This window comes from Dipodomys merriami, unplaced genomic scaffold, assembly GCF_024711535.1.
Source record: "Dipodomys merriami isolate MVZ:Mamm:240054 unplaced genomic scaffold, mDipMer1.0.p SCAF_42, whole genome shotgun sequence".
NCBI classification, from domain to species: Eukaryota; Metazoa; Chordata; class Mammalia; order Rodentia; family Heteromyidae; genus Dipodomys; species Dipodomys merriami.
In genome coordinates, this window is record NW_027205826.1 from 12,079,951 (window position 1) to 12,102,500 (window position 22,550).

At 37.0% G+C, this 22,550-nt stretch overlaps 1 protein-coding gene and 1 long non-coding RNA gene across 4 annotated transcripts in view; one reads left to right on the forward strand and one right to left on the reverse strand.

Moving 5' to 3' along the window:
• Positions 1–22,550, reverse strand: part of Ankfn1 (ankyrin repeat and fibronectin type III domain containing 1) — a 328,779-nt gene that overhangs the window by 125,103 nt on the left and 181,126 nt on the right. For both annotated transcript variants that reach the window (XM_069993244.1, XM_069993243.1), the window contains exons 4-6: positions 19,891–20,092; positions 16,866–17,076; positions 1,213–1,407 (exon numbers count right to left, since the gene is read on the reverse strand). In XM_069993244.1, the coding sequence (XP_069849345.1) occupies positions 1,213–1,407; positions 16,866–17,076; positions 19,891–20,076 (592 nt within the window). In that variant the 5' untranslated portion in view covers positions 20,077–20,092. The remainder of the gene's footprint in view (positions 1–1,212; positions 1,408–16,865; positions 17,077–19,890; positions 20,093–22,550) is intronic.
• LOC138807461 (uncharacterized) overlaps positions 1–22,550 on the forward strand; it is a 426,938-nt gene that overhangs the window by 124,589 nt on the left and 279,799 nt on the right. The window lies entirely within an intron of this gene.

Genomic DNA, 22,550 nt, shown 5'->3' on the forward strand with positions numbered 1-22,550 from the left:
AAGAGCTGAGGTACAGCTCCAAGCCCACACTTCAAGTCTCATGACTGACAAAACAAACAAACAAACAAAACAAAGCATACAGAGGAATGTCCTAACAGTATGGGTGATGGTTTTAGGCATTCCTTCATATTCACCAGTGTTTTACACCTGAGAAACTTAGAAAAAATGGTATTGTGTCCAAAAATATGCCTGATTCAAGTAAGACTCTTGTCTAAATAAGGCACAATTGCTAATGCCTTTCTACTAGCGATTGCTCAGTGGTCAAAATCCCATATCAGCATTGCTGAGAAGAACATTAATAAAGGAAGCATCTTTTCATCAATATGGCTGAAGTCTTTTGCTTTAGGAAAAGGGCCAGGTCTAGGTTTGGTGTGTATCGTACTACGTAAGAAAGCTATGTTTTCACCATCTTTAGTCTTTGTCTCTGTCACACAGTCAGTACAGAGAATTTTCAAATGATTCATTAACTCCTTAGTTTTCAAGTAGTAACTTTTAGTTCTCTAAATAAAATCTCCTTCTAGAATGAAATGTTTGAATTGTATATTTGATTTTTAGTAAATCTCTTTCTAGAGCAAGATGAAATCTTCTAGAATAAGAGTTTAATATTTTATAAGTATTAGAGTTGTGTATTTAGTTTTAATATTAGGAGCTGCATTCAGTAATATTTCTAGCTTATGAATACTATGTAGAAAGGCTTTTCTTAAACTAACAAAGAATTGCTAAAGGGAATAAAAATTCAGAAAAAAAAACACAACCCATAGACTTACAGACTGTCCTCTGCTTGTATAAATTGAAGTTGTCTATAGCCCTCTGTTTAAAAAAAAATGCAATAGGGAGTTGAAAACACCTTAAACTTGAAGCAGAAACTGGACAAATAAACAAAAAATACTTTTTTATCTCCACATCCCAAAATAGAGCATTTAGGACATTGGACCATCCAAGTCATTAGACATTAGGGCGTATCGGGTGGGAAGGGCTTGGTGAGTACAGCATGCACGGGAAGAGGCCAGAAGCACCAACATTCATGGCTGTGGTTAGAGAACCTATCAGGAGCCAGGAAATCAAGCAAGACAAAATACCCTTTTACAGCGTCCCAGAACCTTTACTCCAAATAGATTAACAACAGCCATCCATGATGAGTGAAAGAAGGCCCGACTGTCCCAAACCAAAGCTTAGCCTAGTTGAATGTAGACTCCCTCTGCATATACTTACTGGCATGTTCAAAGCCTGTTTTCATGCGTCTGTAGAGCCGGTACCTCCACTCCCAAGCTTTTAGCTGTTTCTCTTTCTCTGTATTGTCCAGAGTGAATCCTTCATTTTCCACTTGGGCAGACAGTTCACTCACTCTGTCTTGGGCCTCCTGAACTAGTGTGTTGAGGTGCATTGCTCGGCTTTCCAGGCTGACAACTAAGGGGAAAGAAATAATGTAACTCCTTTCTGGAGATATGCTAATGCATGGGCGGGCTAGATCTGAGAGTCCACTATAGGTTTAAAAATCCTAGAGAAAGTAGGACCTGTGGTGAGTAGCAACTGTCTTATTTCCATAAGATATAATTAGTAACATTTACAACCGGAGTTAGTGCTAAATTAATCAAATAAGATATTTCCATTAGTTTCAGGCCCTCTGTCACATGCATCCCAACCAGCTGCTTGGCACAAATAATTATAATTGCACAGATTTGTTTAGAAAGGCAAACACTTAGGGGCCAATGTTCTGTAGGGCCAGAAAGGCCCTAGGAAAAATTAGTCACGGGGCTGGGAAGGTGGCTCAGTGGTAGAGTGCTTGCCTAGCATGAATGAGGCCCTGGGTTCGATTCCTCAGCACCACATAAGCAGAAAAAGCCAGAAATGGTGCTGTGGATCAAGTGGTAGAGCGCTAGCCTTGAGTGGAAGAGCTGAGGGACAGCGCCCAGGCCCAGAGTTCAGGCTCCAAGACTGACAAAAAAAAAAAAAAAGAAAAGAAAAGAAATATTCATCAGGCAAATTACATTCCACCAAAGTGGTTTACAACTTCTGCTTTATTACATCCATTTTAGCATATAGATTTTTTTGCACACGTATCTTAGAGATAATAAGTTTGTTATTCATAAATATATTTATTGCTAACACAGTGTCTCTTTACTGATGCCACAGTTAAGCTAGTGAGTTTCAGTGGCTAGATTACTTGGCTGTGATCATATATTGGTCTCTGAGCAATTTGATCTTTGATTACGGTCTAACTATAGGAATGGATCTTCTCCAGACATGCCTGTATTCAAGGGGGCATTATATAGTATCACCTCTTGCCAAGAGAGGCTATGTGGATTTACATTTGTGTTTTACTGGATGCTTAATATTCTTCATTTGATTTATATCATATTGGTTACCCAGTTTACCCTTGTCTTATTGAATGTTTGTGAATGGTAGAAGTTGTCCAGTCTTGTGTTAGGCTTTGAGGCCACTTTGGTGTCTGTTTGTGATTACTGTGCATATAGGGTCTGTGTAGGTGGTTACTTGGTCAGTTGAGAGGTACCCCTCCAGCATAATGGTAAGGTAGGAGACAGCCATATTATGGGAATGTGATAAATCATACAAATAACAAAATAAATCTGAGTCAAGGTCTACAGCTGAAATGTGTTTGACATACCTGCGACCAAAACAGTATTTTCGCCTGGGAAATATAGGGGAAAGAAATACAGGTAGGAAAGAAATCCATCCATTTCAGCCTTCTAATCAAATGGGAAAATATTATGAAGATACCTCAAGTGAAAATTTGTTAGGCATATTTTGAAATGGAAATTAGGTGGTTATATTTTCATATTTTCTGTTCATAGATGTGTTTGCATTAATTACAGGAAATGAATACTAATTCATTATTGCCCCTGAACACCATCAGTCTAAATTTATTTACAGATGAAGTGAATGAAAAATTAGTTGAGTCTTTTTTTCTCTTTCTTTTTCTTTCTTCTTTCTTCGTCAAGTTGCTGTTTAGAACACTCAGAACTGTGTTTTGCTACAGATTTGTCATGGTTAATGAATGTTGTTGTAGCAGTCAATCATGTACTCTAAATACTGTCACACTTTTTTTTTAAAAGCCTCAGTCATGAGCCATGACAGAAAAATAAACAAATAAATATAAAGCTAAAAAACTCTTTCACTGAGCAGCTACAACTATGCAAAATCCCCTGGGAAGGCTAAAGGAGGCCAGAATAAATGATAATATAAGTGCCGTGGATGTAGGGAAGCAATGATGGTGTATGTACATGGAGGTTTTGGGAAAAAAGTACACACACACACACACACACACACACACACACACGGTGCAAAATACACACACACACACACACACACACACACACACACACACACACACGGTGCACACTCCAGTGGAAAAATTGGCAATATTAGTAGCCTCAAGGTGCAATTTCCTGGAGTAGTGAGATTGACAAGTCAGTACTAAATGCTGTTAATTTAACTAACTTCAGATTAATGGTAGAGTCTGCTATGACTGAAACCCTCAAACACAGTCTCATTATAGCCTTGCTGGGAAGGTCCTAAATATAGGCATTGACAGTTTAAAACAAATTCGTATATATTTGTGTATTTTTAGACATAGGTTAGGCGTCAGAGTTTGTGTCACAGTTTTCAGGTTGATTAATTGACCCAGTAACTGCACCCTCTACCCGCGGCCCCCCTCCTTCCACTCCAAATTATAGAGAAAATGGGGGAATTGTCCTTGTTAAGTTATTCAGTAAGCCTTTTATTGTAAGTCTGATGTTTGAATTGCATGCATGCGTCAACACTTGGGTGATAGACACGTGATTTATAAAAATAAATTTTTCTAATACTATGAAATCCCTCCTATTAATTTTTATATCCACAACAGTTTATTACTAGTGTGAATTCCAGGTGGCATTTCAGATGGGCAGCTTTTCTGGAATTATTCTGGACTACCCCTGACATTTTTCCTACTCTCTCTAGTATAACTCATTTTGTTTCTGTACCTTTCCTTTCCTCTGAGGCTTTAAATGTGTAATTCCAGTTATTGTGGTAAAGGGATTCTGTGTCTCTACCATAAAGCATTTGCTCCTTCAGAGATTAAACAAAGGAGCTCTATAGACTTTTACAACCAGGTGAGCATTCCTAGATTATTTCTGTCTCTGTGCCCCTCAGACTGGGGTACTTCAGCTCCAGTGTGATGAGGTACTGGTAGTGGCTAGGCTGGGGATAGATATAGTGGACAGTCTCTGAAACCACAACATGAGTGCTCATGTTTTTCTGGAGTATCAAATTACTACACAGATTTTGAAATTATATTAGTTGGAAATTTGAGACAAGCATATTTATTATGGAAGAGAATGTAAAACTTTCTAAAAAATTTAAAATAAAAAGTTGTATGTAAATCTCTGCCTTTTTAAGATTTAGTAGCCAAGTATCCCTGGGACTGCATTCACTTGGGATCTGTTGTTAATGGTAATTGTGTGGACAAGTCAAGAAGCACTGGAGCTTGTGGTTTTCAACCATTTTACCAAGAAATTTTTACTTTTTTCCTATGGATTTTTAGTAGCTTAACAAAACACTCTCCTTTGAAAGATTATTTTGCTAACCAACTAGCTGATTTATAAAATAATAATGTTTCTATAATTAATAACTTATTTAGTTGCAAATAGAAGCATCTGTTCAGATGATATATCAAGCTAATTCAGCTAATTTATTTTAAGCAGAAGCAAGTGAACGTGATAATTATATTAGACTTGGTAATTTTATCTTGAGTAAAAGTGTTATAGAGTAGGCTTTATGACACTTTAGAAATTGTTCTGTGAACCCCATTCCTAGTCATCTGAGTCCAGAGTGGGATTTTTTTCAGTCTCATTATTTTAAAGATGAGGTAACTAAGACCCAAATAAATGGAATGATTTATCTACAATTTTCTTTAAAATCCTTAAAAAAAAACTCAGTGAGCTTACTCCAGAGCAAATGGAATAAGAATCAAGCTATTATGTATGTATTGCAATTTTCAAATCACTATCTGAACTCATTTTGGCAGGCTGTTTGGACTTAGAAAATAGAAAGGCTATGTCTATTTTATGATTGATCTTCCTGCCCATCTACTTCTTTTTCCCTTGGGTCTATCCACTTCTCTTTTACTTCTACCTACTGGATAATCCCTTCTGTGTCCAGTACTCAAGATATTTTGCAAGGTTTAAGTTTAGCTTTTTCTTTCAATGCAGTCAGTCCCTTCTCCAGCCAAGCAACTGTCCCTCTGAGCAGCCACAGCTAGTACAATAGAGGGTCTGTGGGTGTGTGGCAGGGCATCCAGCTGGGGCAAGACCACTCTACATCTCCTGAAACAGGCTCCCTGCTATTGTGGTGTTTAATTATCAACAGTGTTTCTACCACCCAGTGCTTCTGAGTGGGTATTTGTTATAAGACTTGCCCAGCTAATTAACTATGGGATGGAGGTGGGAGGTGAGGCAAGAACTTGGTGTTCAAAGAATACAATTACAGTTACTGTTTAAATCTTGAGATAAATAATGATCCAAAACTAAATAAATTTCTTCTAGCATCAGAATCTAACCTACAGATTGCCAACTACTTAGTATTTTTTAGTCTTACCCTTGCCCTGAAGTAGATGTATTTGAATGTGGTTGCTAATTGTTTAAAGCTTGAAATACCAATGAGGATAGAGTCTAAACGAATTTAAATAGAATATTTTAGGGTACAATTTATTTGGCTTTCTTGGAAAACTGGATACTTTAGCAAATTGTTAATGATAAGCCATTCTGTAAGTTAGCAACAAATTTTTATTTTTATTATTAACATTTTCTTTTTTCTTTTTTTCTTATATATATATTTATTTATTTTACAATTACATGGGCAAGATAATGAGTACATTTCTTATCAAGCATTGTTGCCTCCTCCTTTGTTTACCCTTCCCATCCTTTCCCATCTTCCACCCACTTCCCCCCCTCCTCCCCCCAGCCAAAGTTGTAAAGTTTGTTTTTCGACATAAAGTCTTGTATATCTCATTGTTGCAATGGGTCCACCTGTATCCCTATTTAAACAATTTGTTTTTGCCCTTCCCCTCCACTAATTATACCAACATCAAATACAGTGAGAGCAGGAGTTATACTGTGGGGGAGGGACATACAAAGCAACAAAGAAATCATCTTATAAATATGTTAGAAACAATCGCATGAAAGAAAAAAACATTTGAATACTTATCCTGGGGTTCATTTCACCTAACATCAATTTATATGACCGTTTCTGCTTGTCTCAGACATATACTAGTTATTACAAATAAGGGAAACCATGGGACCTATGTTTCTTTGGGCCTGGCTTACTTCACTTAATACAATTTTCTCCAAGTCTTTCCATTTCCTAACAAATGGGGCAATGCCATTCTTTCTGATGGAGGCATAGAATTCCATTGGTATATATACCACATTTTCTTGATCCACTCATCTACTGAGGGACATCTGGGTTGGTTCCATATCTTCGCTATGGTAGATAATGCTGCAATAAACATAGTTGTGATGGTAGCTTTAGTATGGTCTTGTTTGTGATCATTTGGGTAAATGCCCAAAAGTGGGATTGCTGGGTCATAGGGGAGCTCTACTTTCTAAAGTGGTTGAACAAGTTTACACTCCCACCAACAATGCAGTAAGGTTCCCTTCTGTCCACATCCCCTCCAGCATCTGTTGTTATTAGAGTTCTTGATTATAGCCATTCTAACCGGGGTGAGGTGGTATCTCAATGTTGTTTTGATTTGCATTTCTTTTATGGCTATAGAGGTTGGCATTTCTTCGTGTGTCTGTTGACTATCCTTCTTTACATTTTCTATTTTTTTATTAATAAAAATAAGGCAGTAGGAGTCACTTTTTTTCAAGTACTGGGTTTTGAATTCAGGGCCTTGTTCTTGCAAGGTAGACAGTTTGCCACGATAGCAATGTCCAAAGCCTGTCAATCATTTAAACTTAGTGATACAAGGATCCTTACAACCAGTACTAGATGGGTGTGTTTGGTCTTCAAGAGGGAAACTCAATGCTTACTTAGAGAGCCTCAATCATCCTCATACTGCTCTCAATTTGAAATAGTTTCCTTTGTTGAGCTTAAATATGCTTTTCAATTATTTCCTAAAGTGGAGATAATTCATAATTGTCTATTGATCATGTGCCAGCCTAACAGATGTATGGTTGGCATACATATGTATAGCACCCATCCTACAAGCTGAAATAAATTTATGATCATCTTTACATAGGAAGTGCTCAGTTACTAGAGGTTAGTATTATTATAATTATTATTACATTCATTAATTTCATATTTTTGAAAATAGATTCCAATACTTGTTTCTTATTAAATAAATGGATGTTCTTCTATGAAAAAATTCTTGCCTCAGTAAGTTTTATAATTGCAGCTCTTATTTAGAAATATAAAATATGCTTATAAGTGGTGTCAATTTCAATCCTGTTTATTATTTCAAGGACAAAACAAGGTCATTTAAGTATAAATCTTCACTGTAAGCCAATATCCTCTAAATTAGCTAAGAAGGGTAATTAATGAATTTATGCTAATCACAAATTAAAAGCTTCTCTAACCATTGACTGGTTTTAAGGTAGAAATATCAAAAAAGTAGTGTTAAATCATTCTAACAATTGAATGAGTTAAATTAAAAACCCTTACATCACAAAAGCTTACTTGTTAAGGTTCAGAACTCAAAACTTTGGTTACTCTTGGTTCTCAACCTGTGGTCTTTTAAAAAAGGTTTTCCCAAGAATCTGAGAATGGGATTCTGGAAAGATTTTAAAATATGGAGATGAAGTGGTTCATTCTAATTGATATAGAACTTTCTTGTCCCTTAGAACTTGTTACATGCAGGTATGGGCTGTAGAGTGTTCTCCTCTGCCACTTTCCAGCAGAACATGGACTCACAAAGTCCCTTTTACATGTTAAGAAGCCAGCATTAGTGACCTGCTTTTAGGTCTTACCAACTTGAAAGGGAAAAATGTACAAATTATCAAAAACAAATATGCAAAACACTTGAGTGAATTATTCAGGATATCCAAAGCAGGTTACTCAGTATCAAAATGAGACAGCTATGTCTTCTGCCAATATTGTGTGCACTTTCCATAGACATTGGGTGAGAAACATCATTTTAAATTTCCTAGTGTAACACTAGGAAAAGAGATGAAATATTTATTTATTTATTTTATTCATTTATTATTTATTCATATATCTTAGTTATATATCCAAAATATTTCTTCAACAGGTAATCAATGTAAACATATTTAGAGATTTATTTTTGCTTTTTAATATTTTTTTGGTTGGGATCAGTTGTGAGGCTTAATCTCAGGGCCTAGGCGTTGTCCTTGAGTTTTTTTTTTTTTTTTTTGCTTCAGCACCACTTCTGGTTTTCTGGTGGTTAACTGGCGATAAGAGCCTCACAGCCTTACTTGCTTGGGCTGGCTTTGAACCATGATCCTCAGATCTCAGCCTCCTGAGTAGCTAGGATTACAGGTATGAACCACCGGCACCTGGCTTTTTAATTTAAGTTTAAAATTGTCTTTTAATATTTTTAAAATTATCTTTAGTTGTACACGTGAATTGCCACTTTACAGAGCAGAATATTTTACAAAGCAAGATACAGATCTATCTTGATCAATGTTATCACTTTCAACATTATCTTTCAGTGATTGTATTAAGGGGTTTCAGTTCAAAATGTCAGTTCATGAGTACAAGATATCTTGGTCTGTGTTACTCATTCCATCATTCTCCCCTACCAGTTTAGATATTTTATAATTTTTTATTCTAAGCCTTTAAAATTCAATATAATTTCATATTTAGACATATTTCAATTTGTAATAGACTAATTTCTTCATATTGTCCCAAATGACAGGTTTTTTTAGAGTAATGCAGTAATGCATTTTATTCTGTCCATTAATAACTCATATTTAAAACATTTCCATTATTATAATAATTGAACTTAATATGAGATCAATTTTCATTTCAAAATGAGGTATAACTAAGACAGTTAATAGAATCATGACCAAAATATTCCAAAATATGTACACAAAAGCATGGTTTCAACGTGCTTACACTTGACTCAGGTTTTGGTGTAAAATTCTTTGGTTTACTTCACTAAGAGGAATGTCTCTTAAAGCTGGTTTGTGGTAGGTTGAGTAGTATTCCATTTTGTGGATATACCACATTTCCTTCATCTGTTTTGTTAATAGGCTTTAAAGTTGGTTGGTTCTGTAACTTGGCTATTGTGAATAGTGTTTCAGTAAACATGGGAGTTTGGATAACTCTTTGATAGACACTCCAGATATTTTGAGTAAATAGTTGGAAGTGGGATTGTGGAATCATATGGTAATTTTATTTTTAAAAGTTTTTGTTTTTGCTGTTTTGGGAGTGCTGATCAAACACAGGGTATCATACGTGCTAAGCACATACATGCTAAGTACCACTGCACTACATCCCTAGATTTATTTTTAATTATTTGAAAGAACCTTTATGCATACGTTTTCCATGTTTGTACCATTTTACACATTCACTGACAGATTATAAGAGTTCCCTTCTCTGTGCATTCTCACCAACATTTTGGCTTTAGGAAAATATGGTGGGACAGATTCAACAGTGATACTCACTAGACACTATGTTGAAATCAGCTATACAACTTGTCGGGGAGGGGGTCTGGAAGGAAAAAAAAACTGGGAGAAAATGAGGGCAGAAGTGACACTGTTCAAAAAGATACATACTCATTACCTGACTTACGCAACTGTAACTCCCTCTATGCATCACCTTTACAATAAAAATTTAAAAGAAAATGAATGGCAAAAAAGAAAGAAAGGAAGAAAATAAAGAAAATTGTCACCAGGCATTGGTGGCTGTAATCCTAGCTACTCAGGCTGAGATTGAGGATCATGGTGTATAGTCAGCCAGGGCAGGAAAGTCTGTGACACTCTTAGCTCCAATTAGCCACCAGAAAACTGGAAGTGGATCTGTGTTTCAAAGCGGTAAAGCACTCATCTTGAGCAAAAGAAGTCAGGGACAGCACCCAGGCTCTGAATCAAGCCCGAAATTGGACAAAAAAATTGCCTTTGACAGGTGTGGAATGATATCTCATTGTGTTTTTAAATTACATCATTTTCATATATACTTGGTTATTGGTTATTGTACATCTTCTTTTGGGAAATGTCACATATATTTTGCTTACTCCTTAATTGAATTCTGTGGGGTTTTTTTTTGTTGTTTGAGTTCCTTATATATTTTGGATATATCAAATGTATCTTGTAAATACCATAATATATTTTGTTGGTTGTCTCTCCCCACTGCTGTTTCTTTTGTTGCACAGAAGATTTTTAGTTTAATGAATACCATTTGTGTATTTTTCTTTTGTTCCCTGTGCTCTTGAATTAAAAATAAAAATTTGTTCAGATCAATGTCATAGAATTCTCTCTTTGTTTTCTTCTGCTAGTATACATTTAGTGTCTTACATTTAAGTCTTTAATTGAGTTGATGTTATATATAGTGTGTGATTATTGTCCAACTTCATTTCTTTGCTAAGGATATCCAGTTTTCTTGATACTGTTTGTTGAAGAGACTACCTTTTCCCTCATGATGTATGTATAATTTGACAGTTTTTATTAAAAATCCGTTGTCTGCACATAGACACATTTCAGATGTTTGTTAGTTACATGTAGCTAGCATGTCTTATATTGGACAGCATAGTTCTGGAACAAAATTGTACAATTAAAATTGCTGGTATTGGGATACCAGTGTGTACAAGACAGCATACTGGTACTGGGAATTTTGCCACAATAACTATATAGCAGATGTATAAAACATTTAAGTTCTTTTCAAAAAAAGGCTTATTTTATTTTGTTTTTAGGAACATATTAGTTACCATGTTATTTAGCATTTACAATGTTCTACTTAAATATTTAAAATACATCCTTCCATTTGGTTCTTAGATCGGCAGTGGCAGCCAGCCTCCTAGATGGTCATCAGTGACTTCTGCCTGTTGCTGTTTATACCTTGTATATAAACATACTATACCAATATTGATCTATGTGATCAAAATGCAGAAATGTTGCATGTCACGTCTGAAATAAGGTTATAAAAGATTAGTGCTTTCCCTCCTTTCCCCCCTCTTATCTTTTTATCTCAGGAAAGCCAATCTCCATGTCACAGAACAGCCATATGGAGAGGCTAGTAGCCAGGAATGTAGGGCTTTTGCCAACTGGTGCTTCAAACAACTATGAAGCAGATCCTCTGCTCAACAAGCCATAAGATGACAGCCATTTCATGGGACACCCTGATCCAGACTACCCAGCTAAATCTATTTCAGGATTCCTGATCCACTGAATCAACTGAAGTAATTCATTACATAGCAATATATAGCTAATATAAGTAGATCTAACTATAGTATCTATTTTCCATTGAAGAAATCGACACACAGAAAACTTAAGAAATTTTCTCATAGCTATGAAGTGTCAGACATGGGATCTGAAGTGGGAACTTCCCAAATCCAGAATTTTAACTTTTAGCCTATGTTATGCATTTCCTTCCTTCCTTTCTTGAATAACAGAAGCACTGTATTAATGCTGTATGAAGTCCTTGCACCTAAGGCAGGAGTAGAAAGAAAGTGAGAGAAAAGAGCTCATGGACATGTGCAGCAGGAGGGCAGGTGGTCTAGAGATACAGTCTACCTCAACAGAAAGGAACAGAAAGACTCAAAGTCAAAAGAATTCTGCAAGTCTTACTGGCCCATGGTAATAATAGGAAAGCCAAAAACAAGCCAGCTATACTGACAACCAAACTGAGCAAGGGCACCTAGAAATTAAGTAGCAGCAGAAACTAAAGTGTAAGTAAGTTCCTGGGAGAGTTAAAGGCTTTTCTCTATACAGTGTGTGTGTGTGTGTGTGTGTGTGTGTGTGTGTGTGTGCGTGCGTGCGTGCGTGCGTGCGTGCGTGCGTGCGTGCGTGTGTGTGTGTGTGCGTGCGTGCGTGCGTGTGCGCGCGCACGCATGCACGCGCATCTATGTCTACTACTCCTTTAACATAAGTCTCTGCATGCACTGAAATGTGGTATCTGTCATTCCCAGGAGTAAGCTGGGAATAAGATGGATTGTAACAAAAGTTTCCAATGAAATTTTCTGAGTATCTACTATGTCCTCAGTACTTGGGTCAGAGGATAAGGCCAAATCCATATGAGTGGCCATATTTCTGCACTTGGTAGGCACCCCAAAATGCTCTTGTCTTTAGGGTTGGTGTTACAAGGCCTTCAGGATGCCAAATTAATGGCACCTGCTTAAAAGGCAAGACACCCCCTCCTCCCCAGATGATATAGCAAATCATCTCTGAGACTGTTGAATTGTGATTGAAGGGAAGGGCAGGATATGACTGGTCAGGAAAAGGAAGAGGTGCAGATTAAGGGCTTTTATGCATTGGGATAATAAGGTTTTCTCAGATGTCAGCATTCAACTGAGCATGGGCCTAGCACCCAGGAAACCATCAGTGCTATGATCCCTTGGCTCAGGGCTTCCCCAGTAGCAGTCCTTTCAGATTTGGCATGTTTTCCTAGGCTCAACACTCCAGTTTGAGGGAAGTACTTGACAGTTCTCCTTCAATAATGGCTGAATTAGTATTACAGTAATCTCTCCTTATCTTCCATTTTACTTTCCATGAGTTCAGTACCTTGCATCTGTTGTCCAAAACAGTTAAATGAAAAATCTCAGAAGTAAGTGATTGATAAATTTCAAATATCATGCTGGTCTGGTAATGTGAAAAAATTGTACATTGTCATGGGCTCTTCCCACACCTTTATTTATTATATCCATACTGTATACACTGTACACATGTTATTCACTTAGTAAATATCTCAGTAATCAGATTAAGAGATCACAATGCTTATGGCCAGGTAATTCCTATTTTCAAAATACAAGACTAGTTATGCTTGATAGTTATAATTGTTCTATGATATTAGTAATTATTGACCTTAATCTCTATAATTTGTCATAAGTATGTACATGTAGGAAAAAACAGCATAAAAGTTTATACTACTTATGATTTCAAGCAACCACTGAGTTCTTTGAATGTATCTCCTGTTACTAAGAAGGGGCTGGCAATACTTCATACCACTTGCTTCAAGGTATGAAGAACAGAAAAGAATAGCTACTAATTAGGTTGGGAGTCTGAAGGTTTGGTTGGCAGCTTCTGGTACTTGTCCTATGAATAGGACAACAAGTGATAGTCAACAAGATGCACCTTGTTGACTGTCCACCATGTTTATAAAGAATACCTACATCAAGCTCTTCCCTCTCGAGGCTAAAACATGTAAAGCAGTTCTGACCCATGGCTTTGGAGGTAAATAATGAACACAACTGTACCACTGTAATTCTCGTTAAGTTATAGGAGTGAGTTCTGTGTCTCCTTTGGAATACATAACAGTCATTAGAAGAGAAGCAGAGAGCCAAGAAATGAAAGAATTGAGCACCTTTGGGTTTGCTAAAGCTTTCCTACAAATACCAAAGCACTCAATAGAAAAGATCTGGGTTCAAATCTTGGTTCCCTTATCTGTTAGCTTCATAGTGTTGGCTGAATGATTTGACCTTTTTTTTCTTATTTCTTCACTGGTAAAAGGAGAACATAATTTTTATTTTGTGAGTCAGTTGGGAGGATCAAGTGAGATGGTATACACAAAACATTTTTGTATGTGTAAAACGCTCCAAGAGCTTAAAACCAAACCATTGTTTTTCTTCTTTTATTTCATGCTTCTTCTGCTTCCTGGGAATAGTTTGTAGCAGGTATTTGCTTCTCTGTTTTGGGCTACAGCCTACTGGCTGTCACTGTGATTCTTCTCATGGACAGGCTTATACTCAGAAACAGTAGTGATGCTATTTCTTTAGTATTTGATTTATTCCTGAAAACCTTGTGTTTTCTCTTACCTCTCTTCAACACAAATGGCACAGAGCAGGATTTCAGAAAACAGAAGAAAGGGAAAGAGCCAGGAGCCCTGTGGCCACGGCACTCCATATTTGTTATTTGTAAAGGCAACTTTTGTGGCAGGATCCCAGGTATTGGCATTTCACAGCTTTGGGCTTCAGTTTTTGACAGCCTTACTTATTATTTAAGTGACCTGTGGCCAGTCACTTTCCTCATCTTCAAAACTTGACTTAAAAATATCATACTGAAGACCAAGGATAATGTGTGTAGCAACCTCATACGCTCTCAGCCTGTGTGCTTTGCCATTTTACATGTGTGAGTATTTAGGCGGTACCATCTCTTTTTGGGTGGCCAAATTGACTTAGATGATTTGTTTTATGGAGGTTGAAACCTGGGCTTATCTTCCCCATTGTCCTGTGCAACTTTGTGATTGTAAAGTGGTTAACATCCCAAAGGGAATAAGGAAAACCAGAGCTTTCTTGAACAAATTTCCTTTTGGTTTAACTAGATAGTACTTGAGTTCTAAGGAGTTTTAATTATGTTCAATGGGCCTTTGGGAGGGTGGGAGTCTTACTGTTTTCAGGAAAAATGCAGAATTCTTTGTAGCCTCTCAGGTAAGGAAGAGTAATGTTTCATGCAGCCCTGTGCAGGATGGCTGTGGCAACATCTGGATGAATGGCCTCCTTGTTTCTGGAGAATGGGGCTTAGTCTGTGTTCTCCATGTTCAGACCCTCTCATTCTCTCCATTTCTCTCTTTCTCACTGAATCTCTGGGACAGACATTATTATAGTATGAATCAGAAGGCACCAAAGATACCTTTCAATTTATTCTATTTTTTTGCCTATCCTTCCAATTTTACCCAAAAGGAGCAGCACTTTGTGCATTTCTTTTGAAGAGCCTAAATCCTACGGAACCCAGCTCCTTACTCTCTTTGACAGGGATGTGGTAAGCTTAGCATTTTTAAATAGAGTTTTGTGTTACAAGGATTTGCTTCTGTACCTAGTCTTTGGGTGGTAGTCATTTATAAAATGTAGGAGCTGAAAAGTAACCTCTAATTACATATTTGCATACTTCTCTTCAGCCTTCTGGGTCTTACCACTCGAAAATAAGTAAATCAGTATTAGTGAAACTAACAGTTGGATGAGCTTACTTTTTTCTTTTAGGAAATAGTAAAACTGTGGCACAGAGCCATGTGGTCATTGGTTCAGAGGGTTTGCACCAAAGGGAATGTGAGCACCTACCTCCTGATGTTGGGAGAGGATTAATGGAGTCAGTATATGTAAAGTACTCAGAATAACGCTTGGCACTCACTGAATGTTATAGGATATAATCCCATCTGCTCTTGGGTAGTGTCTCCTAGTGGCCCTAAGAAGCAACCCTTTACAAGTACCTGCATCAATTCAGGAAGAAGTCACTCTTAGAAGACTACATATTATTTGATTCCATTATATGAAATGTATAGAATAGGCAATATTTTAGAAACAAGAAACTGGTTAGTGACCTGGGAAGGTGGCTCAGTGGTAGAGTGCTTGTCTTGCATGCATGAGGCTCTGGGTTTGATTCCTTAGCACCACATAAACAAAAAGAAAAAAGCCAGAAGTGGTGCTGTGGCTCAAAGCAGTAGAGCACTAGCCTTGAGCTGAAGAGCTGAGGGAGAGTGCCCAGGCCCAGAGTTCAGGCCCCAGGACTGACCAAAAAAAAAAAAAAAAAAAGCAACTGGTTAGTGATTGCCCGGAACTAGTGGGGAGGTTGGGAGTGAGAGGTCCAGGGTATAGGGTTTCTTTTTGGGATGATGATGAAGGTTTAAAATTGACTGTGGTATTGCCTGAAAAATTCTGTGTATACAGTAAAACCCACCAAATTATGTACCTTAAATGGGTGGATTATATAGTGTGTGGATTGTCCCTTAATAATTCTGTTAAAAATAAAATATATATTCAGAATCTAGTGACCAAACATCATGCAATTGGCACTTATTTCCTGGACCATTCATTTCAGAATCCTGACTGGCCTTCCTGATTTCACACCTGCCTCTGCTTTTCATTCTTCACAGAACATCATAGCAATCCTGTATTGTAGAGCAAACTATGGCATGCATCTGCCTAGTCTGTTCTACCACCATCCCACTGTGTTCAGTCAGGAAAGGAAACAATCTTAGTATGATGTCATGGTCCTATACAATCTGATCCCAGAATCATCTTCACACTTCAATCTTCAATGCTGTCCTATTTACTTGCTACTTTCAACCACCGTGACCTTCTTGTTCTTCCACATGCTATGAGGTATTGTTCCTGGCTGCCTCAGCAGTTTTCTACTTGTCCTTCATGGTACACAGAATTTAACCCCCACATCTTCTTATAGCTCATTCCTTTGTATCATTATATTGAAAATAGTTCCTCCCCCATTAATCTCTTATCAATAATTTATTTTCTTCATAGTATTTATTACTATTTGAGTTTACATTTTAATTTATTTATTCCCTTGCCTACCAGAAGGTTCCTCTATAAGAATTCAAGTTCTATAAGAACAGGGAGTTTGTTTTGTTCACCACCATATTGCTCAGGCCTAGAGCAATGCTCTGCATTCAGTGTTTGTTGAATGAATAAGTGAAGCCACCAGTTAGACTGAAGACACAAAGATACAACCACGTAGGTACTCATTCTTTATGTATACTTTCTATTTTAACGTCACTATTTGGAGTACCTCATATATTTAAAAACTTGGGCTAAAATTCTTAAGACGAAGTTTTCTAATTTGGCATATTACCATTGACAAGTAAATGCTTTGACTCTTTTTATGAAAGTCCATGAAAACATAAAGGATTTCAGAGTCTGCCTTAGTCAATAATTCCTGCTTTGAAGGTCAGCCAGAGATATTCCAGGGACATAAAGAAGAGATCTAGCTTTAATACCGTGTGCTTTTATGCTCAGTTTTACTTACAGTGTGGACTTTCTCGGGCCCCTGTCTTCAGAAGAATCTTAGCAATTGGGACATTGTTGGTCATGATGGCAATATCCAGAGGTGTTAGCCCCTCGCTGTTGGGTGTGTTAAGGTCTAATTCTTCTGGTGTGTACTGATAAAGGAGGAGCTGTACAGCATCCATGTCCTGTTGTTCAACAGCCTCAAACATGGCTTCATTACCCTGGAAATTCTGGAGGAGAAAAGTGAGAGCAGGTTAGCTCAATGTTATATGTCATCATCTCTAAATGCACAGCTATTTTGTAGAGATTGCTTTAGATACTTCTAAGGGGATAATTGTATAACTCCAGTTTCTCCCCAGGCTTCCAATAGAAAGACTGTATTGGCCCTTTTCTCCATTCTTTCTAATGGCCATTGGTAGCTTTATGTGAACTGAGATAATGCAGTTCTGTGTAGCGTGGCCAAGTTTATGAGTAACACATACACACAAATCTCAAACCCATCCTCCAAGGAAGGTGTACTGTTTTGATAGGCCATTGAAAATGCTGCATGTAGAAAGCAGCAAGAAATCAAATAACTACTGTAAACATTGGATTAAACTAAGTTATTCCATTATTTACTATGGGGTCTCTCAGGGCTTTTAATCATGCTAGTGTATGTTACGTTGTTTTTTCATTTTACTCCTAGCATAGTGTTCTATAGAACAGTTTGGGAAATGCTGACATAGACAATGCTAGTGTAGGTAGTTTTGATTATGACTAGCTTTGTATTAAGAGTACACTTTCTCTCTTTCTCTCAATATTTCCCCTCATATGCTCACATGTTTTAATCCCTTTTCAGGATCTTGGTCATTTGCCAGTTGCTAGCTTGGTCTCCTCCAGCCCAGACTTCAGATGTTATAAGAGTAATCTTCCTAAAAATATATGTTACATGCCATTTCCCTATTCATGTATCTCTGATATTTCCACTCTACCTATGAATTTATGCCTACATTCCTACACCCTTTGGTATGCTATCCTATTCTTTCTAAGCCCAGAGCCTTAACCGTTGGACATCTGACATTTCTGAGTCCTGAGGGGAAGGGCATAAGTGGCAGTGTTCTGAGGATTTCAGTAGCTGAGTAGCTAATTACTTTTAGACCAAAAGATCTAGAAGTTAAATACTTATTAAGTAAAACGTCACCTATAGAAAAAAAGATAGTTATGGCCAATATGATTCTTTAGAAACATTCTGTCAAAAGGGCAGTAGTAAACAACAGCAACAACAAAAAGAGCTCTGAAATCCTCACAAACATATTTCTGTAGCTCATGGAAAAAGACAAACACATATATTACTGGCATACTCTGTTATTTTCTCTGAGAGTCACATAGCCTTAAACAGTATTGAAATTTCATTATCTTTGACCTAGAATTGGGGTCATCTTATTAGCATGTGGAAGATCTTTAGTGATCAAATGTTTAAGCAGGCAGGTTTCTTTTATTTTTGTCTGTCATGGGATTTGCACTCAAGGCCTGGGTGCTGTCCCTGAGCTCTTCTGCTCAAAACTACTGCTCTACTACTTTGAGCCATAGTACCACTTCTGGTTTTCTAGTGGTTAACTGGAAATAAGAGTCTCACAGACTTTTCTGCCGGGCCTGGCTCTGAACCATGGTCCTCAGATCTCAGCCTCCTGAGTAGCTAAGATTAGAGGTATGAGCTACCAGTGCCAGCCTTACTGGTATTATTTTTAATCTCATCTAAATTGATTTTCCCAGTCCAAGGCTACTGGTTAGATTTAGCCAAGTACATAACACAAAGTGGGAATCTGAAGAAAATATGAAATGATTATGCAAATGGTTGTTTTGACAACAGGGACCTAGGAGATAGAGTTATTTGGGTATACAGTTCTCTTTGCTGCAAGTCTGCTGACTGGAAAAGTGTTTTGTCTCAGTCTACTAAACTAAAGGGCCTCTGATGCTTAGGCCACAATTTAAACACAGTCAAGCCCTCCCAGAAGATAAATTTGAATGACAAAACAAATGAATTCAGAGTTAAAATGCTGCCCTGTTCACGTGTATATTTGTTTTTGATTCTTGATATTTCTAATTTCCTGTGTGCTGTATTTACTCACTCTCTTAAGACATTTTCTCTTCACTGTTTCTTTTGGCAAACCTTACCTTGCTTCTATCTTAGAAAGGGCACAACTCACTTCTGTTTTAAGCTGGAAAAAAAATATACCTATTACATCTTGCAAAAATACCCTTACTGAGCATGTGAACATTATGCTCTCAGCTTTTATGAAGGGCCAGTATAGATAACCACAGAGCATCTGTAATATACTTCTCAGGCTATTTCCTATTGCCTAGTTTACTATGGCAGCTATACTTAGCAATAGTCCATCTCCTGATAGATTGATACACTTTCAGTTAACACCTAATGGAATGTCATAACCAATTATATTTCTTTTTCTATTTTGACTGCCTAGAAATTTAAATGAACTCAGACATAAGTTTTAGGTATTATTTGTCTAAGATGTTGTATATATTTATCTTTGCATTCTCACTGTATTTTAATTTTTGAAGTATTTTTCCTTTCCTTACTTTTTTTCCAAAGCCATTATATAATAAATATACAGTCTTCTCTTAGATTCTAATGTGAATGCCTTTGAAAAACATGTGGACTACACACTATAAATAAGTAAATAATAGTAATATCATTGGAATGAAACAAATAATTATCGAAGCTCTCAGAGAGCCTACTTAATCTGAACTCTAAAGTTTTTCCAATCTGCTATACTTGATTGATTTCTTTGGTCTAGAAGAGAAAGAAATGTTAAAACAAAAGAAATTAAGAAAAAGAAAGGTACAAGTCTTGCAACTACTCAAGTATTGTCTAATATCATAGATACATACAGTTTCTTCCTTGCTAGAATTTATTTATAGAAATATGAAACATCTATAGAACTCTAAAAACATTAGCTTTGAGAATTAATATGGATCGTCTTAGACTTTCCTTAAACCTAAGCATAACTGCACAAACTGAATGGACATAGAAAATGTTGTGTTACCACGGAGGTTTTTCTGAGACTCAGCCGGTCAGATCTGGTTCTGAAATAGGCCTCATCAAACGAAGAGTGGCTTCCTTTCAGCTTCTCTGATAGATTCCTGTACAGCCGTTTTGCAGCATTGGGAGATGATGGGGCATTGTGTTTTTTTGACTGAGAAAGATGCAAATTCTGCATTTGTTGTGTCATTTTCACACAATAGTTCCTAAAGAGAAGAAAATTGGATATACAGTTTACATAGCAGAATTATATGTTGACGAAGAATTCCATCGTGTCCATCAAGAAATCTTATATGATATTCACACTGAAAGTGGCCTCTGAGATCATCAGTCCCAGCTTTGCCATGTTGTAGGTGGGAATGCAGAAATCCAGGGAGAAGAAGCAGCTTATTTATGGATGCATGGTAGCAGAAATGAAATGACAGCTTCCATTTCCATTAAGGCACATTCATATCACACACACACACACACACACACACACACACACACACACACACACACACACACACACACACACACACACACACACACACACACACACACACACACACACACACACACACACTATTAACCTTCAATCAAAGCCTTTGGCCTGTTATCTTGTTATGGAAGTGGCTTAGTTCTACAGCCTAATGGATGTGTTCATTTACTCTTAAGTGTACTTAATTCGGACTTTCCTACTTACTTCCTCCTAGTGCTGCCCTCTACTGGGTGGATAAGAAAGTATGGCTTCTCCCCGCACTCCTCCCCTCTTAACTTTTCTTTGGTAACTGTCAAATTGTGAAGTTAATTGTGTTCATTTGACTAACTATTCAAGCATGCACATATTGGAGGATTTGTGTCAATAGAATGATCTTTGCTCATAGAATATTATCCTGGATAGGGGTTTCTGGGCACTCATGATTGGCATTCAACTAGAACTTGACTGCTGTTTCTAGAATCTAACCGGTATCCATGTCACAGTTGAAGTTAGGAGTTCAGCAGTGTCATTTCAAAAGCCATTCACCATACTTTATGTATTGCTATTGAAATATGTATGCTACTAGAACTGTGACTGCATGGCATGTGTATGTATGTTAGATGAACAAATACATGTATGGAATAACTTGCTTTAGGCACTTGTGTACAAGGAACATTCATCTCTGCACTGGGCCTAGAGTATTTGGAACATACTGCTGCTTTCCTACCATCATCATACTTTTTATGGAGTGAAGTAGTTTTCCGCTTGTGATGCTGCTGTTACTATTTAGCTGTGACCTTTAGGTCATCTCTAATTCTTGGGTTTTGGCAACCTTACAGACTCTATGAAATAAAATGATGTAGAACCTCTTTTATTGGTTAAACGCTTCACTGAATGAGTTTCAGCGACTCTCATTCCTATAAGGTAAAATCTAAATTCTTTAGCCTCATCTATAAGTACTTATCTCATCTTTTTCTGGGCTTCTGCATGTGGGTTTCACCCTTCCTCATTTCAGTTTTTACTAAATAGTTCAAAGGTTTTCTTCTTTTGCATGTTTTACCCTGTATGTGCTAAAATTCCATATCTGGTTCCATTACCTTAGGAATGATTATTGATCCTTAAAGTCAATACTTAAGGGGTTTCTGATGTCCTTGGGCAAATTTATGTATTTCTTTAGTTTTTCACAAAGCATATGCCTTTGTAACAAATACCTTTTTGTATTATGGTTGTTTGACTTTCATTTAACTATTCTATATTCTTGTCCAGAGCAAAGGCTTTCAAATCTGTTTATATCCCTAGTGCCTAAAATCTGTCTGCCTCAAGGTAAAAGAAATAGGATAAAGAAACAGAATAAAGGGCAAAGAAATTGGATACACATTCCTACTTTTTCACTTACTGATTGTGTATCTTCGGAAAGTTATTTAACCTGTCTCACTTTTGTTCTTTATAAAGTTGGGATAATAATGGTATCTAAATATTGTTGTGAAAATTTGATACAATGATTCATGCTGTCTAAACTGTAAGAAGACTAATAGTAGTCAATGAATGTACATATGAGAGTCTGTTACTTTGAATACAGCTGTTGTATACCTGAAAAGTTCATTGCTTTGTAATGTGTCGTAAGTGGATTCCATGCCACACAGGCCTTGATTTGCTTTCACTTCAACAAATGGAGATCCTTCTTCATTACTTTGCTAAATGTTGTGAGGCATGTTTTGAGTTTTACGTGCAACTCCTGTAAAAATAAAATACTTCCTTGTTGCTTTTTAGGTAGTCAGACCTAACCAGTCTTAGTCTTGCCATTCTGGTCCTGTCCAGTCTTTGCTAAGTGGATGTGTTTATGATTGGAAGGATGCTGGGAGGCATTGCCTGTGCCAGGCGTGAATGTCTGGGTGTGTTTTCATGATTGTTTCGGTAATCGTTTAATTTTCATAAAAGAAAAACAATTGAAAGAATAGGCAATTTGTTATCTTTTTCCTTCCATCTATGATTTTTTTTTTACCTTTGATTCAGGAGCAGCTACAGGATTTTCTCTTAATACATTTCTTTTCCAGATTCATATGCAAGCTGGTTCACATGGGTATTGCCTTAACCTCTTTCTTTCTGCCTTCTGTCTGTAGCTTTTTCCTTTAGCATTAATGCCCCAGTTCAAGCCATCTGTCTTGTCTACATCATTATTGTTCCCCAAATAACTTGACATTCTT